Source organism: Aedes aegypti, chromosome 2 (genome assembly GCF_002204515.2).
Source record: "Aedes aegypti strain LVP_AGWG chromosome 2, AaegL5.0 Primary Assembly, whole genome shotgun sequence".
Classification (NCBI taxonomy): domain Eukaryota; kingdom Metazoa; phylum Arthropoda; class Insecta; order Diptera; family Culicidae; genus Aedes; species Aedes aegypti.
This window is the reverse complement of record NC_035108.1, coordinates 127,657,789-127,684,867: the sequence shown is the minus strand read 5'-3', so window position 1 is coordinate 127,684,867 and position 27,079 is coordinate 127,657,789. Positions and strand designations below refer to the sequence as shown.

At 38.7% G+C, this 27,079-nt stretch overlaps 2 protein-coding genes across 3 annotated transcripts; one reads left to right on the top strand and one right to left on the bottom strand.

The window, feature by feature from the left end:
- Window positions 1-2,499: 2,499 nt before the first annotated feature.
- LOC5573990 (NADH dehydrogenase [ubiquinone] iron-sulfur protein 3, mitochondrial) lies at window positions 2,500-8,954 on the bottom strand. Of its 2 annotated transcripts, none has more exons than XM_021842287.1 (3): window positions 8,775-8,954; window positions 8,631-8,708; window positions 2,500-3,234 (listed from the first exon to the last, which is right to left on the bottom strand). In XM_021842287.1, the coding sequence occupies exons 1-3, from the start codon at window positions 8,833-8,835 to the stop codon at window positions 2,576-2,578; spliced, it is 798 nt and encodes a 265-aa protein (XP_021697979.1). In that variant the 5' UTR covers window positions 8,836-8,954; the 3' UTR covers window positions 2,500-2,575. The 2 variants fall into 2 exon arrangements, with proteins under 2 accessions (XP_021697979.1, XP_021697980.1); XM_021842288.1 differs by having other exon boundaries at window positions 8,631-8,705; window positions 8,775-8,953.
- A 455-nt stretch (window positions 8,955-9,409) lies between these two features.
- On the top strand, window positions 9,410-11,808 carry LOC5573991 (zinc finger protein 708). Its single transcript, XM_001661028.2, has 2 exons — window positions 9,410-9,778; window positions 9,837-11,808. The coding sequence occupies exons 1-2, from the start codon at window positions 9,543-9,545 to the stop codon at window positions 11,752-11,754; spliced, it is 2,154 nt and encodes a 717-aa protein (XP_001661078.1). The 5' UTR covers window positions 9,410-9,542; the 3' UTR covers window positions 11,755-11,808.
- Window positions 11,809-27,079: the final 15,271 nt, after the last annotated feature.

Here is a 27,079-nt window from a genome sequence, read left to right as displayed (position 1 = left end):
ATTTAACAACTCTATGGTGAAGAAAGGATCATTTTCTTCCTGCAGTGGTGTTGGTTTTGATGCTTATTCATTCATTTGCTCAGAAACAACGAGTTATACAAGTGGCTACCAATGGCTTTTAGGGCGTTATCTCAGATTATGCTTCTTTCTGGCGTTACGTCCCAACTGGGACAAAGCCTGCTTCTCAGATTAGTATTCTTATGAGCACTTCCACAGTTATTCACGGAGAGCTTTCTTTGCCGATTGACTATTTTTGCATGTGTATATCGTGTGGCAGGTACGAAGATACTCTGTGCCCTGGGAACCGAGAAAATTTCCTTTACGAAAAGATCCTCGACCATCGGGATTCGAATCCACGACCCTCAGCATAGTCATGCTGAATAGCTGCGCGTTTACTGCTACGGTTATCTGGGCTCCCTTATTTTCTCACTACCAAACTGAAAAAATAAAGCATTTCATATCAATCGTTTTTAGCTTAAATTTGTACGCCTGGAAACATCAATGCAGTTAGAATGTAGCAGTTATTCTTGATATTTTTACGGTTTTCTCAAAGTTTTCATTCTCCTAAGCATCCATACTTCTTTTTGACTCCCTTTGCAATGTGGTATAAATGTAGCCTCCAATAATTCTTTGCCTTATAAACGATGGTGAGCAAGGCAACTCATAACAGCTTAGATGGAGCAAATGGAAAAGGTGACCGAATCATCTAAAAGGAGTCTGGAAAAAATCAGTTAGAGTCTAAGGTACTAAACAAAGAAAAAATAACTTGAAAGAGGTCAAAGAAAGAGAGACAAGTGCAGGAGATGAACAGACCATTTTTTTCTCTATTCTTTAACCAACGTGCTATAAAATTTCGACGTCTCTCGCTCCAGATACTCGGTACAAATAATTCGCCAAAAGTGGTATTTTACAGGCCTTAGCTTGCTCCTGCGGGGGCGGGCGATTAGGGCAGGATCAAACAGGTCGCGCGTCGGTAGTGCAGTAGTGAGAAGGTGCTCGGTCCGTTAGTAGTGTTTGATCTATTGATCGTGTCGCTTGCTCCCGCGTGGGCGAGTGACGAAAACTTGTTCGGCGTACAATGCGATTATAGAATTATTTCGCGAATCCGGTTAGGCGTGATTATATCATGGATCGCATCACCAAACATTGGTGACTCCCAGATCTTTACTTTATCCAACTAACCCAATATCCTTTCCATGACAACTGTGGAGATGCAGAGTTGATCTCGGTTTCTAGTAACAACAATTGTCGAACTAACATTCCTTCCCTTCCCCGATGACCGTAAGGACGTGGCCGACGCCGTTATTGGCTTATAAAATTTGAGCTCTTGATTTGTGCACATTGAAGAATGGTAAGCTTATCCCAAGCCCCATTCATTAAATCTCTGTGCAACTTCGATTGTTCTGGTCAATCACGGAGTAGCAACTACGAATTGTACGGTCATCTATGCTTATGCTGATACTTAAAAGTGGCATTTTACAGGCCTTAATTAAAGATTAGCTTTGTTAGCCATGTCATTTATTCGACTATAGAACCGACTTGGTGCCAAACTTCACGGCTTATTGATTACTTGGGAAATTTTCTGAGCTTTTGAAATATTCTTGGAGTTTAATGCAATAGTAATCCCTGATTGAAATGCTGCTAAACTTAAAGACAATTCATGAAGAATTTTAGAACGAATTTGTTGAGGAATTTCGGGAAGTGCTCAGAGATTTCATAGAAATAAAATTCATCTAAGAAGTCCTTGAAAAATTCTTTTAAGAATTTCTGTAACCATTGATGATAGAAACTTAAGCTAAGTATGCTGTTTCGCTCAAGAAAAGTAAAGAAATTCCTTGACTGAATGGGTCAAGAAATTTCCTACAAAGAGCCCCCTTTGAAGTGACATTTCTTTTCAACTGCGTACTGCGATCAGAAAAATGTGATTTTCTTGACCATTTCTTGGAAGAAATTTTCCACGCATCGAGATAGGCGATTCCTTTTCTTGTCAGTAGCAAACCAGCCTTTAAGGTGATTATAAAACGAAGCCAAACCTTGAATTTTCAAGTGCACAAGACTGGAGAATATGACAACAGTTCGCGTTGCAAATCAATCAAACGATTTGCTTGCTGCTGGTGATCAATGGGATAAATTTTCAACGCGGAGCGCTGTTTGGTTCTCAAGTCTTGTGTGCTTGAAATTTTGAGGTGTGGCATCGTTCTATAATCACCTTAAGAAGAAATTTCTTGAGTGATCCCTGAAGAAATGGTGGAAATTATCCCTGAATAAATCTGTGCAGACATCACTTCGAGTATTCCTGGAACTTTTCTTTGACCAATTTATAAAGATATTTCGGAAGAACCTGCGGAGAGCACTGAAAAGAGAATTGCTACTAGTCCTGGTTTTTGCCTGTTGTGTAATAGAAAAAGACATACTTATTGTAACAAAAAAAAAAAATTGGCAAGAATTCTTAAACCTAATTAGTACGGACATTTCGGGAATCATGAAAAACGCGCCAAATAATTGATTTCATCAACTTCTACGTTTCGTTTTCATCGAAAATTGCATATACAACGGATCTCTCTCCCCTAAATTCTTACTTCTTTTCCTCTGGCTTAGTGGGTACCTCTTCGGTGGGCGGATTGGCATCCCGGAAGTTCGGGAACTGTTCCCACGGTGCCGACAGGTCGAACTTGCGGAACTCCTGAGCCAATTCAAGTGGTTCACAGACGACCCGTTTCTTCTCGTCGTCATACCGCAGCTCGACGTATCCGCTCAACGGGAAATCGCGACGTTGTGGGTGACCCTCGAAACCGTAATCGGTCAGAATACGGCGCAGGTCGGGATGGTTGGCGAAGAACACACCGTACATGTCCCAGATCTCGCGCTCGTACCAGTTGGCCGCCTTGAAGACTTCGTTGACCGAATCAATCGGGGTCAACTCGTCCGTGTAGGTCTTGACCCGGATGCGCGAGTTGTACCGAAGGGAAAGAATATTGTAGATCACCTCGAAACGGTACTGGCGACTGGGGATATCCATTCCGGCGATGTCGACCAGGTTCGCAAACTGAGCCTGGTGGTTATCCTTCAAGAACTGGAGCACTGGCACGACGCCCTCCGGGGCAATCAGCACTTCCAGCTCGTCGCCGGCAGTGAGCTGCACTTTCTGTACGTACTTCGGGAGACATTCGGCGACGTACTTTCCAAAGTCGGCCAAATCCGAGCGGGCCACGACATCTGGCTTGCGGACAGTTGCTACAAATGGAGTTACGATTAGCTATATATGTCTGGATGAAAGAATACGCTTGCAGAGCTGGTAGTGGCTAAGTGTCTCATAAATAGGAGCTTTAGATGCCTCAAGTTTGAAAAATGCAATAAAAAAAAACCAAACTAGAATTAAATGGAGACCATACAAAAATCAAAAGATAAGATTTTTTCAGACAATCCTGCAAGACATTTCTCTATACCTTTTTCTTTTTTTTTATTGCAACAGTTATTATTCGTGACATTACGACAATAGGTACCATATGTATTTTTTCATGGCGGATTTTCTAGATACATTGCTAAGATGTTTATTGAACAAGAAACAATCTTATTGCTGCATGATATCCTGTAGGATTATCTTTAAGAATTTCTAGAAAAACATCAAGCGTATAACAATTATATAGGGGTCGTGCACAAATTATGTCAAGCTACAAGGTCTCCCCCCCCCCTTCTTGTAAATTCCTTTACGAATTTCTCAAAGCATTTCTTCGAGATTTTTGATTCTTCTAAAATTGAACCAGTGACTTTCTCAGGTGAAGCAAAGAAATTATTCATGAATTTCATTTATGGATTTCTAAAAGAGATTCTATTTGAAATTATATTGATAAATCCTTTGTGAATTTCGTTATCAATTTCCGCTAACTTTTGATATCACCAGAAATGTATCTTCTTAGATTTTTTTACGTTTATCCAATGTATCATGCACGGATTTCCTTCAATAATTCATAGGTAGTCCTCAAAGCATCTGTCAATAAAACAGTTAAAAGAATTGTCAATTTGTTTACCCGAATTTGATGAAGAATTCGTAACAACCGGGAAACTAAAGGAAATTGTAATGTAATATATGATTAAACTTCTGGAGAAATATTTGTTGTTTCTAGACGTGCAAATTGTAATATTCGGTTGAACTTCCATTGCATTGAACAAAATAAAAAGAAAATCTTATTTATTCGTACTTAGGCTTGTCATAAGGAAGCTTCGAGGTGTATTAGTTTTGGCGTAAATTCTTGGAAGTTCGGCGGGGCAAAAGTTCGAGTTTAGATATACTTTAATTAACCATGTTTTAGGCAATGTTTTTATGAAAATGTAGTGTGGTCTGCAAACATAAGTTTATGCCTGTAAAAGTTTCGATAGTTCGTGTTGCATAGGCAGCGAACTTTTGCCCCACACTAGATCAGAACTCTACCCCACCGATGAGGCAATAGTTCGTTTAAGACAATTAACTTTAAAATTGTAGTCACTTTAAATGGGTGAATATTTTGGCACAAGTTTGTTCAGCAAAATTGTAGCCAATATGTTGAAGGTTCGCAGTGCGGTATTTATTTTTTCCAACTGTTACAGTTTTTCTAAATATATTGATTATTCCACTAAGGTCGAACTTTTGCCCCATCTTAATCTAGAAAGATACTTCAGATTGGATAAAATACTGCAGCATTTTCTTAAAATTTCTCCTCTGGAAAATATTGGTCATAATCTCAGGAGAAAAACGTGAAGAAATAATCGGAGGAATTACTAATTATTTATTTATTTATTTAAAGAAAACATTCGAAAAAGAAATTATTGGAATTCCGGTGAAAATTGTTGGAAGAATGATATTTAGAAAAATGCCTGAACAATTTCTCAAAAAAACCTTCAAATATATCGTTGCGAATTGTCATTCAGGATTTTTATAGTCTTTAAAAGGTTTTTTTTTTCGAATAACAACTGGAGAAATAATTTAAAATCCACAAAAGAATGCTGGGAGAAATTTCCTGTGGAAATGTATTGTTATGTTGAAGAACTCACCCATACCTAATAAAATAGTTAACCTTCCAGTCGTCACGCGGTTTGCCGCCGTCAGAACCACCACGCTGCTGTTGTGGGCGAGAAGCGAGGTCTTTTCAACAGTGTTGTACAAAATACAACAGCGCGACGACTGAAGTGTTAAGAGAAATGTTTGGAAGGACACCTAAAAGAATTTTCTGGAGAAATCTTTAAAGGATGTACCCCCGAATATATTTTTGAAGGGTTTTCTGGGAAAATCATTGGAAGCATTCCTGTACCGTAAAATGGGATTACTTTGTTAGTTTTTTTGGAAGAAAGAATTGATTTTGCACTCTGTCATAAAGGTTTTCATTTTTGTTGGAATCTTAGTTATTAGTTGAAGTTCAAATAATGCTTAACGATTAATTGTGAATGGAGCTTAACAATTTAATATAGTCGGAAGTCGATTTTCGGTTTTGGAGTAACTTTGATAATGGGTATTGATTCACATGGAAATCCACTACCAAACTACTGTTTGAAATAATCTCAGTTTGAACTTGATCGAAGAATGTTAACAGGAAACGGAGAGTAGATTTTATGCATTAAAGTACAGAATTTATAGAGTAAATCTCCCACAAAAGTATTTTATGTTAATAAATTATGACAATAACCATTATAAGCCTATGAAAAATGATTTCCATGTTTCGAAATAGATCAATCGTTTTTGGAAAATGAGTACCGTGATGCTACCACATTTCGCGCGCGCTCCGAATTTCGTTCACAGTCATTTTATTTACATTTGTTGATACATATTGCGCACTTCTTTCACCACTGGACTATCGCAGAAGTTTTTACAAGTGCGGAAACGCCAATAAAAGTGCGCAATGGCATCAAATCGGGTAGGTGTCTATGGGGGACTTATTCTTTGTAAATCAGAGAATGAGTCTCTGATCGAATTTATTGACGGCAGATTAATAGATTTTGTAGAATAATTCTTGAAGCAATTTTGGAGCAATTCTTGAGACAATCTGTTGATAAATTCGTAAAGGAATCCATATGAAAGTAACTAAATGAAGAATTGAGAAACTTAGTGTAGGAACTGCGTGGAGAATATTTTTGAGGTTTCCTGGAAAAATACCTTAACAAATTTACTCAAATACTCTATTATCATGCCTGGTAGCGATTGAGTGCCTTAGAGAAAGGAACTTCGAGACTTCTTGCATGAAAAAAAGATACCTAACTGGAACCAAAAATGAACCGAAAAGAGACTAAACAGCAATTAAGAAAACGAAGCCCAATATGCGCCAGGAGATAAAAATTAGATTCTTTATAGCATAAAAGCAGACATTTTTCTAAGATCTAAGACGGTCGGGTTTTTAAGAATTCCTCGTGACATTATTATAAGTTTTACTGCTTGTATTACTGTAGGTTCTTCTTCTTGGCATTAACGTCCCCACTGGCAAAGAGAATGCTTCTCAGCTTAGTGTTCTTATGAGCACTTCCACAGTTATTAACTGAGAGCTTTCTATGCCAAAGTTGCCATTTTCGCATTCGTATATCGTGTGGCAGGTACGATTATACTCTATGCCCAGGGAAGTCAAGGAAATTTCCATTACCGACCGGGAATTGAACCCAGACACCTTCAGCATGGGTTTGCTCTGTAGCCGCGGGCAACTCGGCTAAGGAAGGCCCCGTATTACTGTAGGTGTTAGTTACGATTTTCTCTAAGAATTTCATGAGCAAAGATTAAAATATTACTCCGAAGACTCATAAGGAGTTCATTTAGTGATTATTTTTGATTATTTCTTATGGAATTTCTTTAGAAATTTCTCCAAGAATTTTCTTTTGGATACCCCAAAAATTCAACTTTGATTTTCCCATAACCACAGATATGATCATCAGAAACATCTCCAAAGCAAAGATTTTTTCAGAAACCATCATAACTCCTCCGTTAAAATTCTTTCATATTTTCATGAAAATCCTAACTTCTCTAGGATTCCCCGTCTGAACATCTTCTAAAATTCGAACAATAACTTCTCCTGAAATTCCTCCAGGAATTTTCTATGAATTTGTCTTTCACGATTTCTCTAAAATTTCAACTAGGGATTTCTCTAAGAACACTTTCGGGAACTACTCCAGAGATTTCTTCGGAATTTTTCCAGTAATCCTTCGCGATGTTCTCAAGAAAGTCTGCAAAGATTTTTTCCATGCTTTCTTCGAAGCATGGCATTAGGGAATGTCAAAGAAATTTTTCAGAAATTTTTCTAAAGGAAATCCTAAAGGGATCCTAAAGGGATTTTTGGGAAACTCCTTAAGAAATGTTTGTAAAAGTTGCAGGAGTGAATGGTTGAAGAAATTTCTAAAAAAAGTCTGGAAAAACTCCAGAAGGAATTTTTGATTTACGGGAGTAAAAGAGGGTGAATTCTTGAAAGAATCCACACGAATATGCGAAAGAACTCTTGCATGGTTTCTTAAGTATTTTATTCAGAAACTCTGGAACAACCTTTAGTGAAATTTCCGGGAGAAATTATGTAGGAATAATTGGAAGAACTCCTAGAGTAACAACTGCAGAATTTGATTGAAGAATTAAAGAAAAAAAAAACTGGAGGATTCCAGAATAGCCTTTGGAAAAAAAAGCAATACGTGAGGAAATTACTGCAAGTAGTAGTTTTGGAGTACTCAAGGATTTCCTAAAGCAAATTCTGGAGAAAAATCTCTAAGTATCCTTTGAAAAATTGCAGGAAGAATTTCTAGAAGAATTGATAGACGAATCTCTAGAATTTTTCGAGAGATTCATGTAGAAGTCCACCAAAGTATTCTAGATAAAATGTCTGGAGATTCACTAAGATAATCCCTGAAACTTTTCCTCGAGAAATCTGGAGCGACCTGTGCAGTCTCTGCAAGTTTCTATGGAGCAGTTGAATTTTGCATCAGGATTGATTGCACAAAAAATAATGAACAAAATAGATTTTAGAGAAAATTTTGATTAATAGACTAGCATTAAAATAGGAATCAAGTATCTAAAAAGAGATCTGCTCCTCATCAACAATGAATATTTGGGGATTTCCTTGATAGAAAGATTTTCTATGGAAGGTATGCTAGAGTAACAACAGGTGGAATCGATAGAAAAATCTCTGAGGAAAATCTTGAAATACTATCTGGGAAAGCTTAAATAGTAATTCATGTGGTAATCAGTTGTTGTGATAAACTTCCTGTAGCCGGATAAACTCCTTTAATTGTTCCTTTAAAAATCTCTGGAGGAATTTCTAGAAGAGTTTGTGAGATATCTATAGAGGAATTTCTGGAGGGATCCTTGGAGGACCTCCTGAAAGAATTCCAGAAGAAATCTCTGGAGAAATCAATAGAAGTTTTTCCTCCAGGAAGAGATTAAAATAAATTCCTGGAGAATAACCGCGTAAGGGTCTATGAAGATTTCTCTGGGGCCTCTAGAATTATGCACCAAGATTCATTGCAGGGCGAAAGAGGAAAATAGTGATTGGTTTACAGGGGCTTTAGAGACCTTCCATTAAAAATACACTTTTTAGAGACTTATCCCCAAGTATCCCACAGTATAGGAATATCGAACCAATTTGTTAAAATGAGACCTACTACCAGCCCTACACTTGAGAAAGGCATTAATTTACGTCGTGTTTCAGCGGCAGCTTCCGACTTGAATCTCACGATGGACGACGATGGAGCGACAGCTGCACGGGATAGAGCTACAAAGCAGAAAAACATTCGATTAGAATCCCCCCGTGAAAACCAATACACTAAATTGCACAACTTACCATTTCCGCTCAAGATGCTGCTGCGGGCAACTGCGGAAATCGAACGCAGTAACGATGCCATCGTTCGGAAAAGCGGAAAAAGTTTACCGAAATGTTTTTCAGCTCTGCCACTTCACTTTTATGTAATTCCGTTTGCGAGGCTGAAAAATGACGGATTGCGCGAGCGACGACCAGCGATCGGCTGTCATTCAAGTCATCAGGGGTGGGAAAAATGAAAACAAAATCATCTGGATGTGCTAGTACTGCACACTTCCATCGCCTCCGCGGACTCCGCGGAGGTTTTTATGTATTGACTGTTTAACGAGAAACTTGCGACGATCGACGCGCCACCATAATTCATATAACGGTGGGTATTACAACTAACTTGGAGGTGATGATTTCGCAATTTGGAGGTTAAAATCACCTCCAAACACTAGCGATTTTGCGGTGGGATGTTGACGTTTGATCACGAATATTGACTGTTTAACGAGAAACTTGCGACGATCGACGCGCCACCATAATTCATATAACGGTGGGTATTACAACTAACTTGGAGGTGATGATTTCGCAATTTGGAGGTTAAAATCACCTCCAAACACTAGCGATTTTGCGGTGGGATGTTGACGTTTGATCACGAATACAGTACAGGCTCATCTTTTGACAAGCAGTGCATCGCCCAATACTAGTGTTTATGCTGTGGCGTTGGCGGATTGCAAATTCTGAACGCTTTCGTTTTAAAAAGTTATAAAAATAGTAGAAAATAGCTTCAAATTGTCGCCCGGAAGAGCTATGAGTTGTGCAGTTCCCGGCTGTGATGCCTCCGATCAGGAATATCTGGTTGAATTTCCGAGGAATCCAAAGCTAGCCGAGCGATGGAGGAACGCAATCGAGTACGGGACCGGAAGGCCGGTGCTCGTCGCCCAGGAAGGGCAGAATCAATTGCAGCAGCTGTGTCTGTCGCACTTCGCTACGGATGGCCATGCCGGAACGATTGGCTACCGCGAACCGTCGTTGTTCCGCGATCGGTAAGTTCGATTCAATACAAAGGAATGTAAGAATGTAATCAATGGGTTCTTGTTTTAGGCAAAGCAACATTGTCGACGTATCCAGCTGTAGATTGTGTCTTCGTTTTGAGCTACGGTCCCGGATGTTCCCCAAGGCCGGCAAGATGGAACATGTTTCGCTGAGTAGCACCATTCGAGCGGTTATGAAAGTGTCGTTGACGATGGATGATTTCTTGACGGAAATCTGCGAGCGCTGCTTGGTGAAGGTGGACGTGTTGAAGGCCTGGGCTCGGGAGACCTTACAGCAGGAAATGGATTTTAGGGAGTTGATGAGCTTTGCGCGACAGGAATGCCAATCGACGGTTATGGAAATGAAGGTGGAGGCTGTACTGATGGAGACGAAGGAAGAGATTCCGGATGAAGAGTTACGGGGGCCTGTATCGAGAGAAGTTAGCCCTGCTATTGATGATGGAGAAATGGACAGAGCAACTCCCAATATAGAGGCAACGGATAGGAAAGAAGTTAAAAAGGAATCGAAGAATGATTCCGTTATAGAAGTTCAATCGTCTAGTGAAGAAGATGATGTACCATTGGCAAAATTACGGAAAACATGTAGGAAGAAAAGGGTTAAGAAACCATCGAAGACTGACCCAAAATCTAAGAAAGTTCGTCAAAGAAAGCAAACGTTCCCAAAAGATACAACTCCTAAAAAACGGGGCCGTAAACCAGGGTCTCCTAAACCACTTAGACAGGAATATCTACGAGATATCCTTGCGAAAAAGTGCTACATATGCAACACATCGATGGACGACATCGACGGATTGGTGGCTCATCTCACCGAGATTCATGCCGGAAAAGTTGACTATAAATGTGACGATTGTAACAAGACCTTCGGGAAAGTGACAATATACAATCGTCATCTGAGTTGCCACGACATAACAGTCCGGCCCAGAAAGTGCGCTTTCTGTTCGCTCTGCTTCAGCGCCAAGGAGAGCTTGAACATCCACGAGAACAAAGTTCATGGGGCAAATCACCCCCTGCCGAAGCGATACAAACGCAGAACCAAAATCTATCAATGCGAGCAGTGTGGAAAGATCTTCCTGAACGATGCCTTGCTAAGGCAACACGATCTGTACCAACACAAAAAGCTCCCGGCTGCAACTTGTAAGCTTTGTGGTAAGACATTCGCCACCAAAGCCAATCTAGAGAAGCACTACATTGTTCATTCCAACGAACGGCCCTACAAGTGTGACAAATGTTCCGCCGCCTACAAAACATCTACCGCCCTTACAAAGCACTCGCTTCTGCACGATAATCTCCTGCCGTACGAGTGTCGCTACTGCGAGGAACGCTTCCTTACCCAAGGCCAATACGCAAAACACCGTGTATTGAACCACAACAGCCAAATGGCGAAGTTTGCCCAACGGGAAGTGATTTCCCGATCCCTTCCTTGTGCGCTCTGCTCGGAAGTGTTCACCCGATCCAGCGATCTTCAGAAACACATCAACGACGGCCACACGGATGTTGCTTATCCGTATCTAACATGCTCGGAATGTCCAGAGCAGTTCCTGCAAGAGCAACAGCTCATTACCCATCGGAATGTCCACACCGATCTGTACGTTTGCACCGTGTGCAGCAAACATCACTCGTCCGCGGCTCAGTTGCGCGATCACATGGAGTCGCACAATCCTTCGCAGCCGTGGCAATGTAACATCTGCCTAAAGCGATTCAGCCTGCAGTCGAACTTTTCGCGCCATCGGTTGATTCATCAGGCCGACAAACGCTTCAAGTGCGAGTTCTGTGGCAAAGGCTTCTCGCAGAAGGGGCAGCTGATGAACCACAGGCGAACGCACACCGGAGAGCGACCCTTTACGTGTCCGGCGTGTGGCAGAAGCTTCGGCGATCAACCGACCTACTACAAGCACAGGAAACGCTGCATGGAGAAGGATGGACCCGCTGGGGAACTGCCGGACGAAAACGACGCATGTGAGTATTGAGCGTAGCTCTTATTATGTATGGCAAAGAAATAGATGTATGGGAATTTAACTGTACAATACGGTGTACGGAAATGATCCGAACCTTCTCCCTGGCGTGATTAGAGCTCCACAGCTGTAGTAAATTTATGTATACCGTAAGGGGCTGTCCATTAATTACGTAAGACAATTTTAGCGGTTTTTCAACCCCCCCTCCCCCCATGGTAAGATTTTTTGTATGAAAACCAAAAATAATTTGTATGGCGCGTAAGAAATCTTCAACCCCCCTCCCCCCATAAACCGTTACGTAATTAATGGACCACCCCTAACAGTCTTCCCAAATTAACATCGAACATGTTGGTTCAGGCGGTTTCGTACTCTTCTTGTACTTTGTTCTCCTGTCAAACCGAAACTCTCGAACCTGAACCTAAACCACAGAACAGATAGCCATCCTAGAACAATAAGTACCTAATTTTCGCCTAGAGTACATGAAAATGTGAAGATCAGTAGGCGAATAAAACATTGTTTACCCTCTTGATTATTTCTGATTTTCATTATACAGTTAACTCTCCCTTACTCGATATTGAAGGGACCATCGAGTTAGGGAGGTATCGAGTTACAGAACACAAAACCAGTGCAACTGCGATCCAAGGGACCATCGAGTTAGCCATGAAAACCAACTTTTACTATGGTTCTCTAACTCGATATCGAGATACGGAATATCGAGTAAGGGAGAGTCAACTGTATACAGAATAATTATTGTTTGTATGGTATCAAAATTCAAAAAAAAAGTTTCGCCAGAAGTACAGTCGACTCTCCACATCTCGATGTTCTATATCTCGATATCTCTCCGTATGTCGATGATTTCTTAGGTCCCTTCAGTCTGCATACAATTTCTCTCTCTACATCTCGATATCCTCCTTATCTCGATATCCCCGTAACTCGATGTGTTGCTGTTTAATTTTTGTTCCCAATTTTCTCTCTGTATTTCGATATGACCAATATCAAAGGTTACTAGACCCAATTTTTGGGATTCAAAACAAATTAGGAACGTGCAATGACGTCTGATTGTTTATTATTTTCTTGGTAACGGAGTGTTTTTCAATCTAGTATTCATTAAAAATTTGTTCTTCGTCTCGATCTCTCCCTATCTCGATGGTCCCTTCGATATCGAGATGTGGAGAGGCGACTGTAACTGCAATTACCCTAAGACAAGACGTGACAGGTGAAAGTACAAAAACGAAACTAATTTCCTGTCAAAAAAGACCACTTCTCATAGGCCTTTTCATGTGACAGATCCGTCTATGCATTTGTTTACATCGGTGGAGGACCGGTGCTAACACGGGCCTGTCATTTTCATAGAAGAAATGTCAAAGTGCTTCCCGATCAGCTGATTTGAGACGTCATGTGAATAGGCCTATTGGTCGTTTTGGCAAAGGCCTACTTTCGCATCGTTGAGTTGAATTGCAACAGGGCGTTTGTTGCTAGCCCGGCCGTGTTGCTAGTTTATAAATTAGAGTTTTTATCAAAAGTTTGGAAATTTTTCATGAAGTCTTTTTGTTTCAAATCTATTTATATTCAATGTTAAGTTCAAAGCATGTTCTTTTACAATGCTTAAATAAATTAATAAGGCGGCATCCATAAATTACGTAACGCTCAAGGGGGAGGGGGGGAGTAGGCTCAAGCGTTACGGCTCATACAAAAATTTAAAATTTTTCATACAAAAAGCGTTACGGAGGGGGGGGGGAGGGGTTCAAAAATTTCCAATTTTAGCGTTACGTAATAAATGGACGCCGCCTAATACCTAACGGAGACCAATACAATGAAAATTGTGTCAATTCTCTTTAAAAATATCGCTGGATTTGGATTTTCACCTATTTTTTTTTTTTAAATATAGCATCCTCCATTGCACTAAAGGAATGAAGCGTGCAAGAAACGATCGAATTATTGGTCTTGATATTTGAATTTGTTCACAAGATTTGTTTAAAAAGGACACTGGTAACACTGGCTTTTGTATCGTCAAGGTTATCAACTGAAAAACAACGGGGCAGCTGTCACGTCCTGTCCTAGCAATTACCTAGTTTAGAAAACGAGCAGGCTTCTCAAACGTCAAAATGTGTCCGAAGCAAAATAACTTTCGAATTGAAAAACAACATGGGAAAAGGTTTTGAATATAGTTTTTGTAAATTTACACTTACGTCACTGTTACGTGAAAACGTACGTGTGTTTTTTTCCATCCCACTTTTCACGTAGCACTTACGTTAATCATAGGTAGCACCGAATGAACGCATGGACCTCATTAGATCCATCGAAGTTTCAAGTAAAAGCTACATGAATTTCCACGTAGCTTTTACGAAGCGTCTCAACATATCATAAATTATTATTCATTAAATGTTATCAGAATGTTTGCATAGAAACCAATTCAGTTTTGCATAGGCTTACGCAATCAAATAGCTTTTAAATTTAAAAAAAATAAACAACTGAAGTGATCAACCTATTTATTATACCGTGGTGAATCAAAATCCGGACGGTACCAATATCCGGACACTCTGATTACATGCGTAAATTAGAGTTAGAATTAAGTGATAAAATATTAGGTTTTTATTTCTTGCTTGTATTAATAACCATGCTAATCATTATACATTTATTTTTAATCTAGTAACCATCGTCAAATAATTAATAAAAATAAAAACAAATAATGTGTTCGAGTTGGACGTCTTTTTGCCGTGGCCCAACTCTAACTCAAGTTTGACGATCGATGAACGCGCGAACATCGTTCGATTGGAGAAAAAGATCGTGAAATGTATTTTTAGAGCAAGTTTCCATTATAAGTGTTTGAGAAAATAAATTTTAAAAGTTTGGTGAGTGGACTGTTGTTGAATAATCTGAAAATAAACATTTATTGGTGTATAAAGAGACTTCCGGGATTACGAGCCAGTGTTTCAAGAACCGGACATCGTCTAAAAGAGCAACGTTTAACTAGTGTAAGTGAGTTTCAAGCAAGAAAAAATGAGAGAAAACTTGAAAAATGACTTTAGGAAGCGAAGTGAGCTATCAAAATCCAATTGGTTGTGAAATAAATAGTGAATAACTTTCATAATAACAGCTAGAGCCACATCGACTGCAGTTCCAGCCACATACACTTCGGCTCAGGTAATCAAACCACTAATATTTCAGAAGTGCTATTATTTTTGACATTGTAGGGCAAACGCGAACATCAAGCTTATTTAATATTTATATTCAATTGTGTGTTGATATGGTTTTCATTAAAATTAAACGAATTTTACAAGCTACAATACAGATGTCCGGATTTCGATTCAAAAGTGTCCGGATTTAAAGACATCGTTTGCATCAGGTGTCCGGATATAAAGACAAGATATGCTCTAATATTTTAATGATTTTCATGTTAAAATCATGGTTTTTACCAAAAAGTTCATTACTTTCGTGAAGATCTTATTTGAAATAATGTTTCAAACAATATTACATTAGGACTTTTCTAAAACTACAGACTCATATTCGAATTTGAACATTTGTGTCCACTTAAGCGTCCGGGTATTGATGCATCACGGTATTAAATATTTATTTCCAATAAAATATCCAGCATTTTCGGGAATACCCTCCCTCGCCTCTCCGTCAAGCTTTTTCCAAAACCCAATGTATGCACTGTTACACTTTCGTAGGCCAAACCTCGTCTCCTCCCCCTCGCTCACACGATGGCAATGTCTGGTTCTTCCCGGACTTGCTGCTCAACGTTGCATAAGCTATAATTGATAACATAAGGTATAAAAACATGATTCTGAATTATCAGTCACATATTTACCTTGAAAACAGCTATTGCTGGGCTTAAAAGCAGCTCCTGAAATACTTGCGGCCACCATCTTTAAGCAAAGTATTACTTGCAAGTTGAAAAGAAATGTCATTTCAAATGAAGCTCACTGTAGGAAATTTCTTGACCATTTCTTGAGCAGAATTTTTACTTTTCTTGAGCGGAACAGCATACCTAGCTTGAAATATGCACTCAAGTGAGAATGAACACGAAATGCCGATGTCCAAATGAACTTATGGGCCTACGTGAATTCCACGTAAGTGCGATTGACAGTCGCAGTAACAATCACCTTAGTCAGGTGAATGGGAGGCAAAATGAATTCGCAATGATGTACGTGATTTTTCACGTACCTATGACGTTTGGATTATTTGGAGTGTACATTTGTACAACTAACTAAACTACACTATAAATAATCAAATAGCTCTTTTATTTGTTCTGCATGCTAATTTAAATCTGCCATGCTTTATATTACCGTATGACAGCTGCGGTAACGTGTGTACAAAATTGTGATTTTTTCGCTAAGTAAAATTCAAGCTATGTCTGAACTGCGATTAAAATTTCATGTAGGGCCCTATTTTATAAGTCGAGTCGATCATAAACGACTCGACTGGAGTCACCGTCGACCAAAAATTTCGCTCGAATTGGCTCTGTCACTTGAGTTTATGGACAGTTGTCACTCTATGTGACTGGATTACTATGGGAGTCGACGGGTGACATCTGAAATCTGCATGCTTACTTTGATCGACAATGTTTACAGACGAGTCACGTGAACTCGCTCGAATTACAAAATATACCACTTAATTGGGGCACTAGATCCAGAGCTAGACCATTTTAAGAACATTTAATTAATTTATATTTAAATTCATTCAAATACACTATTGTAGGATCTGATTTATAAAACAGGGAGGAAACACAGACAAACAGACGTCACACTCTCATCATTGGCCATCGACCACCTTTTTAACGGTCGGTTCAAAAATATGGTAGGTGGCTGATTCACCACCCGCAGCGCTCGCATCGTTTTTGTTCGTGTTTGACGTTTGCACACTACCGTCATCTGTTGACCTATCGGCCAAACACACTGATTTTAGCATTGGGCGTACATGTCCTCGTGACTATGATTTTGATCGACATTTGTTCTAAGTGTTACGTCTGTTTGTCTGTGGAGGAAATGTAAAACCATTTTTTGTTAAACTTAAATTCAGTGAAAATATTTCACCCATTCTGGAGATTACCTTCTTTGCAACAACCTTGGAGTATAAATCTGAAAAACGATTTAGACGGGTTTTCTTGTCTAATTCTGTACATTTTTCGAAAAATCTACAGTCTACAAAGCTTGCCCGCCGCCACCAGGTGCGCTAGTGTTCGTGTTAATTCTGGCAGCTGTTTTTGTTTTCATCTTTCCTATCTGTTCTGTGCCTATACGCAAACATGTGTAGGTAAAGAGAACATCGGTTCAAACACCGGTTTGAACACCGAACAGTGGCGGGCATTCATACAAAAGTCGCACAAAACCTCAAATACGTCCCAAATCGCTTGATAATGATAATCTACCTATTAACTATCTTGTATATCTGAATAACTTTTTTTTTCTTTATTATTGAGATTTTCAGCCCTAGGCAGGTTCATCTCATATTGATAGAAAGCAGGGGGTGTTACGCCGGGATAGAAAGAGTGCGCTCCGTGGACGCGACCTTCAAAGTGTGTGGTGGAATATGTCAAGGTGGTAGACAGATGCAATGACTGACAAATCTAGGGCGCTGACATCTTTGATGTGTACAAGACGTTGTTGATTAGATAACCGTCCTTTAATTGAATTATTAAACATAAAAGAATTGAGAAAGAATAATTAATATAATAAAATTGAATTTGAATTGTATTTAAACAAAAAGTAAGTATAGAAGTTGTAACCATTGAATCTGTTTATCTAACTAATTGCCTTAACCGTAGAGCTGCAAGTGTTGGAATAGCTAGAAGAATTTATTTATTTATTTATTTATTTAACACCGTCTTCAGCTTTGCTGTACAGACTGAATACCCCTTATCTTACTAATAAATTTGTCTCACAATATTCTTAAAACGATTTCTATCAATAGTAAAATCAAAAATATCTACATCATTTAAAAGATTAAAACATTTTTCGAGTGGATGATTTTGGCCGAAAACAGTACGGTGTCGACTTATCCTGATTAAAGAACGTTGACGTAAAAGACGCGCTGGGACAAAGAAATTCGCCTGTTGCAGAAGCTCTGGGCAGTCGATCCGGCTACTTATTACGTCATATGCGAACATCCTTTGAAGGTAAACTCTTCGATGGCGTAGTGACTCCAGCCCTATTAGTTGGCGCCGACTCTCATACGCAGGCAGCACGATCGGGTTTGACCACGGTAATCTCCTCAGGGCATATCGGACGAAGCATCGTTGCACTCTTTCTATACGAGCGATTTGAGTTTCGTGGTAAGGAGAAAGGCTTTACGAAAACGATACCGAAGTGATTGATAGTTGCCGTAAGTTTACAAATTAAAATACTAATGGTACAATGTTGATTTATAATAGGAAGGAAATTGTAGGGAGCTTGAATTGTTCGAAGGATGGATTGGTATTGCGAAGACTAGATTTGTAAGTTATTGTAATACGTGTAATGTTGTGAATTTAAAGAACCAATATATTTCTAGTTTTTTTTTTTATGGGGCCCAGATAGCCGTAGCGGTAAACGTGCAGCTATTCAGCAAGACCAAGCTGAGGGTCGTGGGTTCGAATCCCACCGGTCGAGGATCTTTTCGGGTTGGAAATTTTCTCGACTTCCCAGGGCATAGAGTATCTTCGTACTTGCCACACGATATACGCATGCAAAAATGGTCATTGGCATAGTAAGCTCTCAGTTAATAATTGTGGAAGTGCTCATAAGAACACTAAGCTGAAAGCAGGCTCTGTCCCAGTGGGGACGTAACGCCAGAAAGAAGAAGAAGAATATTTCTAGTTTTGAGTGTGTCGAACAACAGTACTCCAGAATCTGGTTTTTCGTTATGCTGCCTCGAACACCTCCCAACAAAATAAGAATTGAAACAGCAGTAATAAAAAAAAAAAATGGTACTAATTGAACGTATTATGCATACATTCTTTGTTGTGAACATTGTATGCCTAATAGATGCAGTTTTGACTAAATTTAAATGACTTTTATTCATAAAAGTACGTGAAAAACATACATTTTTTATGTTTTAATTCGACGTGATTCTTAATTTCATTCATAGTCTTAAATATTTAACCATAGAATGTTCATTTGACTTCGTGTCCGGATTACAGATAAATTGTTTGTGAAAAATGGTAGAAAGGACGACATTCCTCATGTGGAGCTGTAGTCGAGTGGCGCACTTGGTGAGTTAGATTCTCCAGGGATCTCACAAACAAGTTCTGCTGTGTTTCATCTTGGAATATCCACAGAGAATGCATCATGAACTCCATCAAGATTTCGTGCTAAAATTTTTTCTAGCATTTCTTCACGAATTTCAACAAAAACCTTTTATTGCTCTAGCATTTCCGAAAATAGCTCTAAGTACTCAAATTTTTCAGATAATTCCATTATCAACCATTATTCCAATTTTTAGGTTTTCGCCAGAAAAACATTCCAAAACTTTATTAGTTCTTCTTGGAATTTTTCATGAATTTCTATAGAAATTTTGTAACTCATCTGCGGACTCCTCAAGATATGTCACAAGAAATATCAGTAAAAACTTATCCAGGAAAACCCCACTCCTAGAATGCTTTTATTTCATGGTTTATGAACGCCATTACTCTAAGTGTTTTCCATGGGATTCTTTCGGAATTTCAAAGGCAGTATCCATCTGTTACGTAACGCTAAAATTGAGGATTTTTGACCCCCCTTCCCCATCCGAAACGCTTTTTGTATGAACATTTATGTTTTTGATGAGCCGTAACGCTTCAGCGTACTTTAACTCTCCCCTAGAGAGTTACATAATTTGTGGACGTCGCATAAATGATTAATTGACAATAGGATACTTGACATTCTACAAGCAGGGGTGGTAGAAGTCAGACAGCAAAATAATAGTGACTTTAGTGACTAGAAATATGAAAAAATGACCAAATAGTGACTAAAAAGCGACTTCATAACTATAAAATTTAGTCCAGAATATATGTTCATAAACGAACATCTTCTTCTTCTTTTCTGGCGTTCGTCCCCACTGGGACAGAGCCTGCTTCTCAGCTTAGTGTTCTTATGAGCACTTCCACAGTTATTAACTGAGAGCTTACTATGCCAATGACCATTTTTGCATGCGTATATCGTGTGGCAGGTACGAAGATACTCTATGCTCTGGGAAGTCGAGAAAATTTCCAACCCGAAAAGATCCTCAACCGGTGGGATTCGAACCCACGACCCTCAGCTTGGTCTTGCTGAATAGCTGCGCGTTTACCGCTACGGCTATCTGGGCCCGAACATATGATACTTAATATCAGAAATATTACTAAATCAGATTTAGTAAATCTACATTTTATGTAACATTTAAAATAAATTTGCTTTACACGTATACAAAACATATAATCGAACTACAATAGATATGAAACATCAACAAGGGGCAGAGTATGCCTTGAAAAGATCACGTAAATTTTGGGCAGGGTGAATAAAAACTAGCCATTTTTTAATCCTTGTTGGGTATTTTATTCACTGTGATCAGTTCGATCTATTGTGACTCAAAAATTGGGCATTAAGTGACGTTTCAGTTTTGTCACGCCCACTTTCCACCGAAGTTTGTTATCTTGAACTTTCCCAATTAAGCCAAACTGAGGGCAATAGACCATTTCCGTCAGATCTAACCCCCAGGTTTCTTATTTTTCTTCAAAAGACAATCATTTTTAATGAATGTTAACGCTTTCAGATTCTGTTTATATGCACTCCTGATTTTTTTTACAAATTTTTGAAAACATGGATACACACCACATTTTGAAAAATAATTGGAGATGCGGCACAGTTTGTTCAACCCTATGGGTATCAGCGTGGTGATTTTGCAACAGTTTTTCAATTCCACCCCTGCATGGGGATGCTTGTTTACATTTGGAAACGTCAAATCAGGTGCGCGCTCAAACTGACCGTGATCTCAATGAGAATATATACTAAGGTGTGGAAGAAGAAGCAACGGCTATGTATTAGTAAAGAGAAAAAACGTAAACAAAAATAACTACGTCACTAATTTACACGGCTTCTTATGGGAGCTCGCTCGTTTGTAGTTGTGAAACATTTTTCACCGTACACGGATGTCACGCACACTAAATGTCTTCTTCCCCACCTCGGTATATATTCTCATTGCCGTGATCCCGGTCAGGGTGCCCCATACAGAAGCGCCAACGAAAGTAATTTGAAGTTACTTAAACAAACGTTTTTGAAACAGGTTGGAACTTGCGCAACCCATTCTGAATCACAGTTTCAACCCCAAACCGATTCAGGACTTCCTTTAGGAAAATATATTTTCCTCCACAGATTCAAAACCACCCCTTAACAACAAATCTCTCATCCACCCAACAGTCACGGTACCGCTAGTTCAATTAGAGGCTGTTGATCCGGAGGATTTCCGCCTGGAGGCAGCAACAGCCGGGCAAGGAATTTTAGAGCGGCTGTTGCTGGCTCTAGGCGGGAATCTTCCGGCTTATTCAATCCTCGTCGGCACAAAACAGAGAGATCAGGCATCTGTCGACTACAATCCTTGCGTAACAGAATCGTATAGTGTTCGCCGGGTGCGGTCATAACCGGCCGAAGCGGTGAAGGTGGTTTCCGCGGTGATTACGGAGACTTCAGGAACCGTGAAGGAAGGAGGGAACAAAACCAGCGGAGCCCATTATGATGAATGAAAACATAAACAAAAATCATCTGGTCATGCCAGCTGATATTAAATTCACCACAACGTGGTGGCAAAACCATAGGGGAAAAAGGGGTCTGCATTTTTTTCGAGGTGAAACAAATTGTAGGGGACCGAGGGGTGAACTAACGTGCCGCAAGTTTTTCATTGTTTTCTAATAGTTAAAGGCTCCAGATCATATAGGTTCCTTAGGAAAGTTTGTTCAGTAAATTGAAGAAAGCATATATGCCAATAAAAAAATTTCACGGAAATGGTCTATTATATGCAGCACATAGACTAGATCACGAGCAACACCTTTACAAGGACAAATTGGTTGAATATGTTGATTGGCATTCGGCATCGGCATAAAACCGGAATAGAACAGTGGCCTGAAACTTTAAATCTTGGATTCCATTCAGTATAAAAGAACTCTTGAAAGTTCCAAATTCATTAACACCGAAGAAAGAAACTCGTGAACGCATTTATGGCAAAATAATTAATTATTATTGGCTTATTCGCCAATATTCATTGGTTTTCTATATGCCATAGAATTGCAAAAAAAAAAAAAGTGGAAAAAATGCTTTGCGCTTTTCTAGAGAAATTCCAGGAGTTCGACGGTAATTAAATAAGAATGATTGACGATATCTATGTGGATAACTTTTTTAAACGTATCTGTGGAATTCCTTGAATTGACAATTTAAAAGTAGCAGAAGAAAAAATGTTAGTGAGAATTTATGTTAAAATTGGGTCCTAAAATTTTTAATGAAATCTTGTTTTTATTTAATAACACGAAAAAGCATGTTACTATAACTACTTTAGCAATTTTTCCCGCTCAAATAATGGCTATATCATGTTTGAAATTTAATTTAAAAATTTGGTCTATAAATGAACCTTGACACTTTTGATCATGTTTGACGTTCGCTTAGTGGACAAAAACACCACAGGGGTTTTAGTTCGACCACTGGGGTTGTTCCTATCTGACATTTCGTAAGCGACACGGAAAACAAAATACACCCAAAATTTGAGTTTAAGTCAAAGGATGTGACAAAATCTAATAAAATGTTTTTTGGGCTTAAACCAACGGAAAACATTAGAAAATTAAGTAAACATAAACTGACACTTATATTGAGCTGTTCGGTAATCCAATCCACATGGTTATTAAATTAATTAACTCATTACGCGTGGTAAAGATGGACAAATTATGGGTGAAATTATGAAAAAAATCCACGTGCTCGGCTGGGATTTGAACCCAGGACTCTTGTATGCTAGACGAGCGCTTTACCAACTAAGCTACCGAGCCACTTGGTGACCCAATAACTGAGTTGGTTACAAGTTTAGAATTCAAATCCCTACAGACCACGCGGACCCCTTTCATAACCAATATCCATCCATCTCTTGTTCCTACACACGCGGAGCGAGCGAGTGCGATTTATTTAGTGTTGAAACTGTTTGCCTATCGTACCTACATCGCTTCCACAACAACTGTATTGTGGAAGAGTAAAGATGTGGGAAGGCTATCAACGTGTCGTTCTCACTCAAGTGACGACATGACTACTACAGAGAGGCAGTACACTCTAATATAAACTGACACTTATATTGAGCTGTTCGGTAATCCAATCCACATGGTTATTAAATTAATTAACTCATTACGCGTGGTAAAGATGGACAAATTATGGGTGAAATTATGAAAAAAATCCACGTGCTCGGCTGGGATTTGAACCCAGGACTCTTGTATGCTAGACGAGCGCTTTACCAACTAAGCTACCGAGCCACTTGGTGACCCAATAACTGAGTTGGTTACAAGTTTAGAATTCAAATCCCTACAGACCACGCGGACCCCTTTCATAACCAATATCCATGTTCCTACACACGCGGAGCGAGCGAGTGCGATTTATTTAGTGTTGAAACTGTTTGCCTATCGTACCTACATCGCTTCCACAACAACTGTATTGTGGAAGAGTAAAGATGTGGGAAGGCTATCAACGTGTCGTTCTCACTCAAGTGACGACATGACTACTACAGAGAGGCAGTACACTCTAATATAAACTGACACTTATATTGAGCTGTTCGGTAATCCAATCCACATGGTTATTAAATTAATTAACTCATTACGCGTGGTAAAGATGGACAAATTATGGGTGAAATTATGAAAAAAATCCACGTGCTCGGCTGGGATTTGAACCCAGGACTCTTGTATGCTAGACGAGCGCTTTACCAACTAAGCTACCGAGCCACTTGGTGACCCAATAACTGAGTTGGTTACAAGTTTAGAATTCAAATCCCTACAGACCACGCGGACCCCTTTCATAACCAATATCCATCCATCTCTTGTTCCTACACACGCGGAGCGAGCGAGTGCGATTTATTTAGTGTTGAAACTGTTTGCCTATCGTACCTACATCGCTTCCACAACAACTGTATTGTGGAAGAGTAAAGATGTGGGAAGGCTATCAACGTGTCGTTCTCACTCAAGTGACGACATGACTACTACAGAGAGGCAGTACACTCTAATATAAACTGACACTTATATTGAGCTGTTCGGTAATCCAATCCACATGGTTATTAAATTAATTAACTCATTACGCGTGGTAAAGATGGACAAATTATGGGTGAAATTATGAAAAAAATCCACGTGCTCGGCTGGGATTTGAACCCAGGACTCTTGTATGCTAGACGAGCGCTTTACCAACTAAGCTACCGAGCCACTTTCACCCATAATTTGTCCATCTTTACCACGCGTAATGAGTTAATTAATTTAACCGGTTCCGCATTCCGTTGCCGTTCCGCTATCATTGCGTTTGGGCCTTTAGTGTACCAGCTTCGAATATCCAGTTTTTGGTATTGTGGTTCTAGTATTCTAATTCTTAGATCAGGTACAAATGACTTTCTTAAGGTTTAAAGAAATATCGACTTTTAGGGCATTCAACGATCAACATCAACATTTGTAACTTTATGAATATGAATTTAACAGACAGCACTTAATACTGAGGGAACGTGGAACTAGAAAGAAGAGAAACAAAAATTAGAATAACAATTTCAATCATTAAAAGCTGCTCCACTATGTATGACTGCTACTGATGTAAAGATTTGATATTCAGCATGCAGATAATAAAGGAAGGTTTTTTTTTTAAACATAAATGGTCCCTGTACAATGGTATTACGGGTTGGAAGACTTCACAAGAGATTCCCCCTTCTTTACATCATGAGCTGTTCTTCAAAGTTTTGTTGCTTCTTTTGAACTAGTTCATGAGATATTAGCGAGGTTTCAATTAACTTTGCAACTATTATCGATACGATTTTAAACAACGATGTATTTTCATAGAATTTTCAGTTTCAGTTAAAATATATTTTATTTTTTAAATATTATGGTTTGGAATATTTCACAAGAGATTTTCCCTTCTTTTCATCATAAGCAGTTCTTTAAAGTTTTGTTGCTTCTTAAGGAAAAGTTCATTAGATATTTGCAAAATTTCGATATACGTTGCAACTATTTAGGCAAACTGTTCTATAAAGTTATCAATTCCTCCACTCGCAAGCCAAAGTTACATTTACTATAACAACTTTCATGAGCTTTCAGACTAATAATACAGTTGTAAAATATCAAGAACATCCTATACATATGTGTTCCGTGTTTATCAACATAAAATAAAAATATATAATAATAACGATAAAAACAGAATAATTTGTTGACGAAATCGGAACGTGGCAAAATCGGAACGTGACGGAACATACCTGTATATGAATAATGGAGAATTTTTATTAGCCGCAAACCATATCAAGTAGCGATATGAAATTACTCTTTTTTGAATATTTTGTCACGCAATGAAATTAAGGCGACCATTATCACTAAAAACGTTTTGTGCTATTTTTACCCGAATGTCGTTCCATCGAATGTCATTTCCCCGAACGCCTTTTACCCGAATGGCACTTTTCCCCGCAATCCATTCTTCCGAATGACTCGAAGTTGGTACGGATTGTTGCATTTGAATAGAATCACCCCCTTCTATCTCTTTTGAACGACCACGTGGTTTATGGACGTCCCCAAAATAGATGCAGTTGAAAATGGAAAAGAAACAATCTTCAGTGACAGACTGGTGAACTAGAAAAAACGATAAAGAAAACAAGAAAAAATGCGGATTTCGGTGAAACTTTAAAGAACCGCTGATAAAACAAGAAGGTTGCATATCATATCATGAACCGTTCATCACCTTGAAATATAAAAAGTTATGACAATTAAGAGTGTCAAACCGTTTTTGAGGATATACCATTTGAGAAAACGGGTTATTTAGGGAACTAGCATTTGCGGAACTGGTGTTCCGGGAAACGACATTCGGGGAATTGATATTTGGGAGAAAATAGCACAACCCTTATTAACTGCCCATTGAAAAGTAGAACTTATCTGGTCGTTGTACTAGAAATTCTGTATAATAAAAAATGCTCATGACGAATAGCTTAGAATATTGTATCAAAACTGCATTGGCAAAAATCTTGCAAATATTAGAATAACAGTGTTATATAGTCTCCTATTTGTGCACTAGCAAAAAGCCTAAAATTTAAAAAAAAAAACGAGATGGTTAACGTACTATTAGTTCAATATTAGTGCTGTTGAAGGTGTGAAAAGTGGCCCAAGTCCAATATTGTGACGGCCATCTTTGGATTCCGAGATATTTCACCATGCATTATTGAATCAAAACTGACAATAAAAATAATTCTTTTGAATGGTACTTTCTGGCGAATGGTTTTCTGACAGATGTCATTCTGGCGAATAGTTTTCTGGCGAATGGTTTTCTGGCAAATATCGTACAATCCACGGTAAAATTTGAATCAGGTAAATATTATGCCATAGTAATTAGAAAATGCTAGAAAAATCTAGTTATTGTTCATTATTCGAAGTATCTTAAAAATCATATCACTAAAGACTAAAAATTAACACTTTTATAATTGATTCCGAATGCTTGTTTAACTACCCTTAAGAGAAACGCCTATTTGAATTAGAATACTTGATTCGCGAATGAATGCCTGGCTCATTTTGTTCGAATTTGTAGTCAACCTCTTGAATTCACGGAACGAGTTTCGTTGAACTAGAGGGTTTAATTTCTGAATAAGTTTCTGAGTTGGAAAAAAGTTTAAGGCTTCTTTCCTGATAGAATGTTGTTGAAATTCATCAAAAGCTAGGCCAGCTTCTAGCTGTTCGTTTGTCAGACATCCGTCCAGGTTTTCTGTCCAACTCCTTCGCCAGTAAATTAAGCCGACATTAATATTTGGAAGTTTTGAAAAAAAAAAACACACATTCCAACGAATAAATGTTAAACATTCTGTACGAAATTTCTTAGCAATTTTATCCTGAATCCATCCATAAAGTTAGCAAAGAATGCCTTTTTCTCGGCACTTTGATGTTCAGATCAAAATTTGTTTTATCAGAATAACAAAACTCAGTAAAATATTATTTGGGTTTAGAAGGCTGATTCAGTTTAAAAAGAAATGAGCCCAGAATGAACGCATGAACTTTGGAAGTTCGTCCATTCCACTGTCGCTAAACGTAAGAGCTACGTAGATTTTCCGGTAGCCTTTACGAAGCGTTTCAATAGGGCCTAGATGGTTTTGCATTAAATTTAACTGTAATAAAGACCAATCTTATTTCTAATAGGCTTTGGAAGAAAACTAATTCCCAATTGGA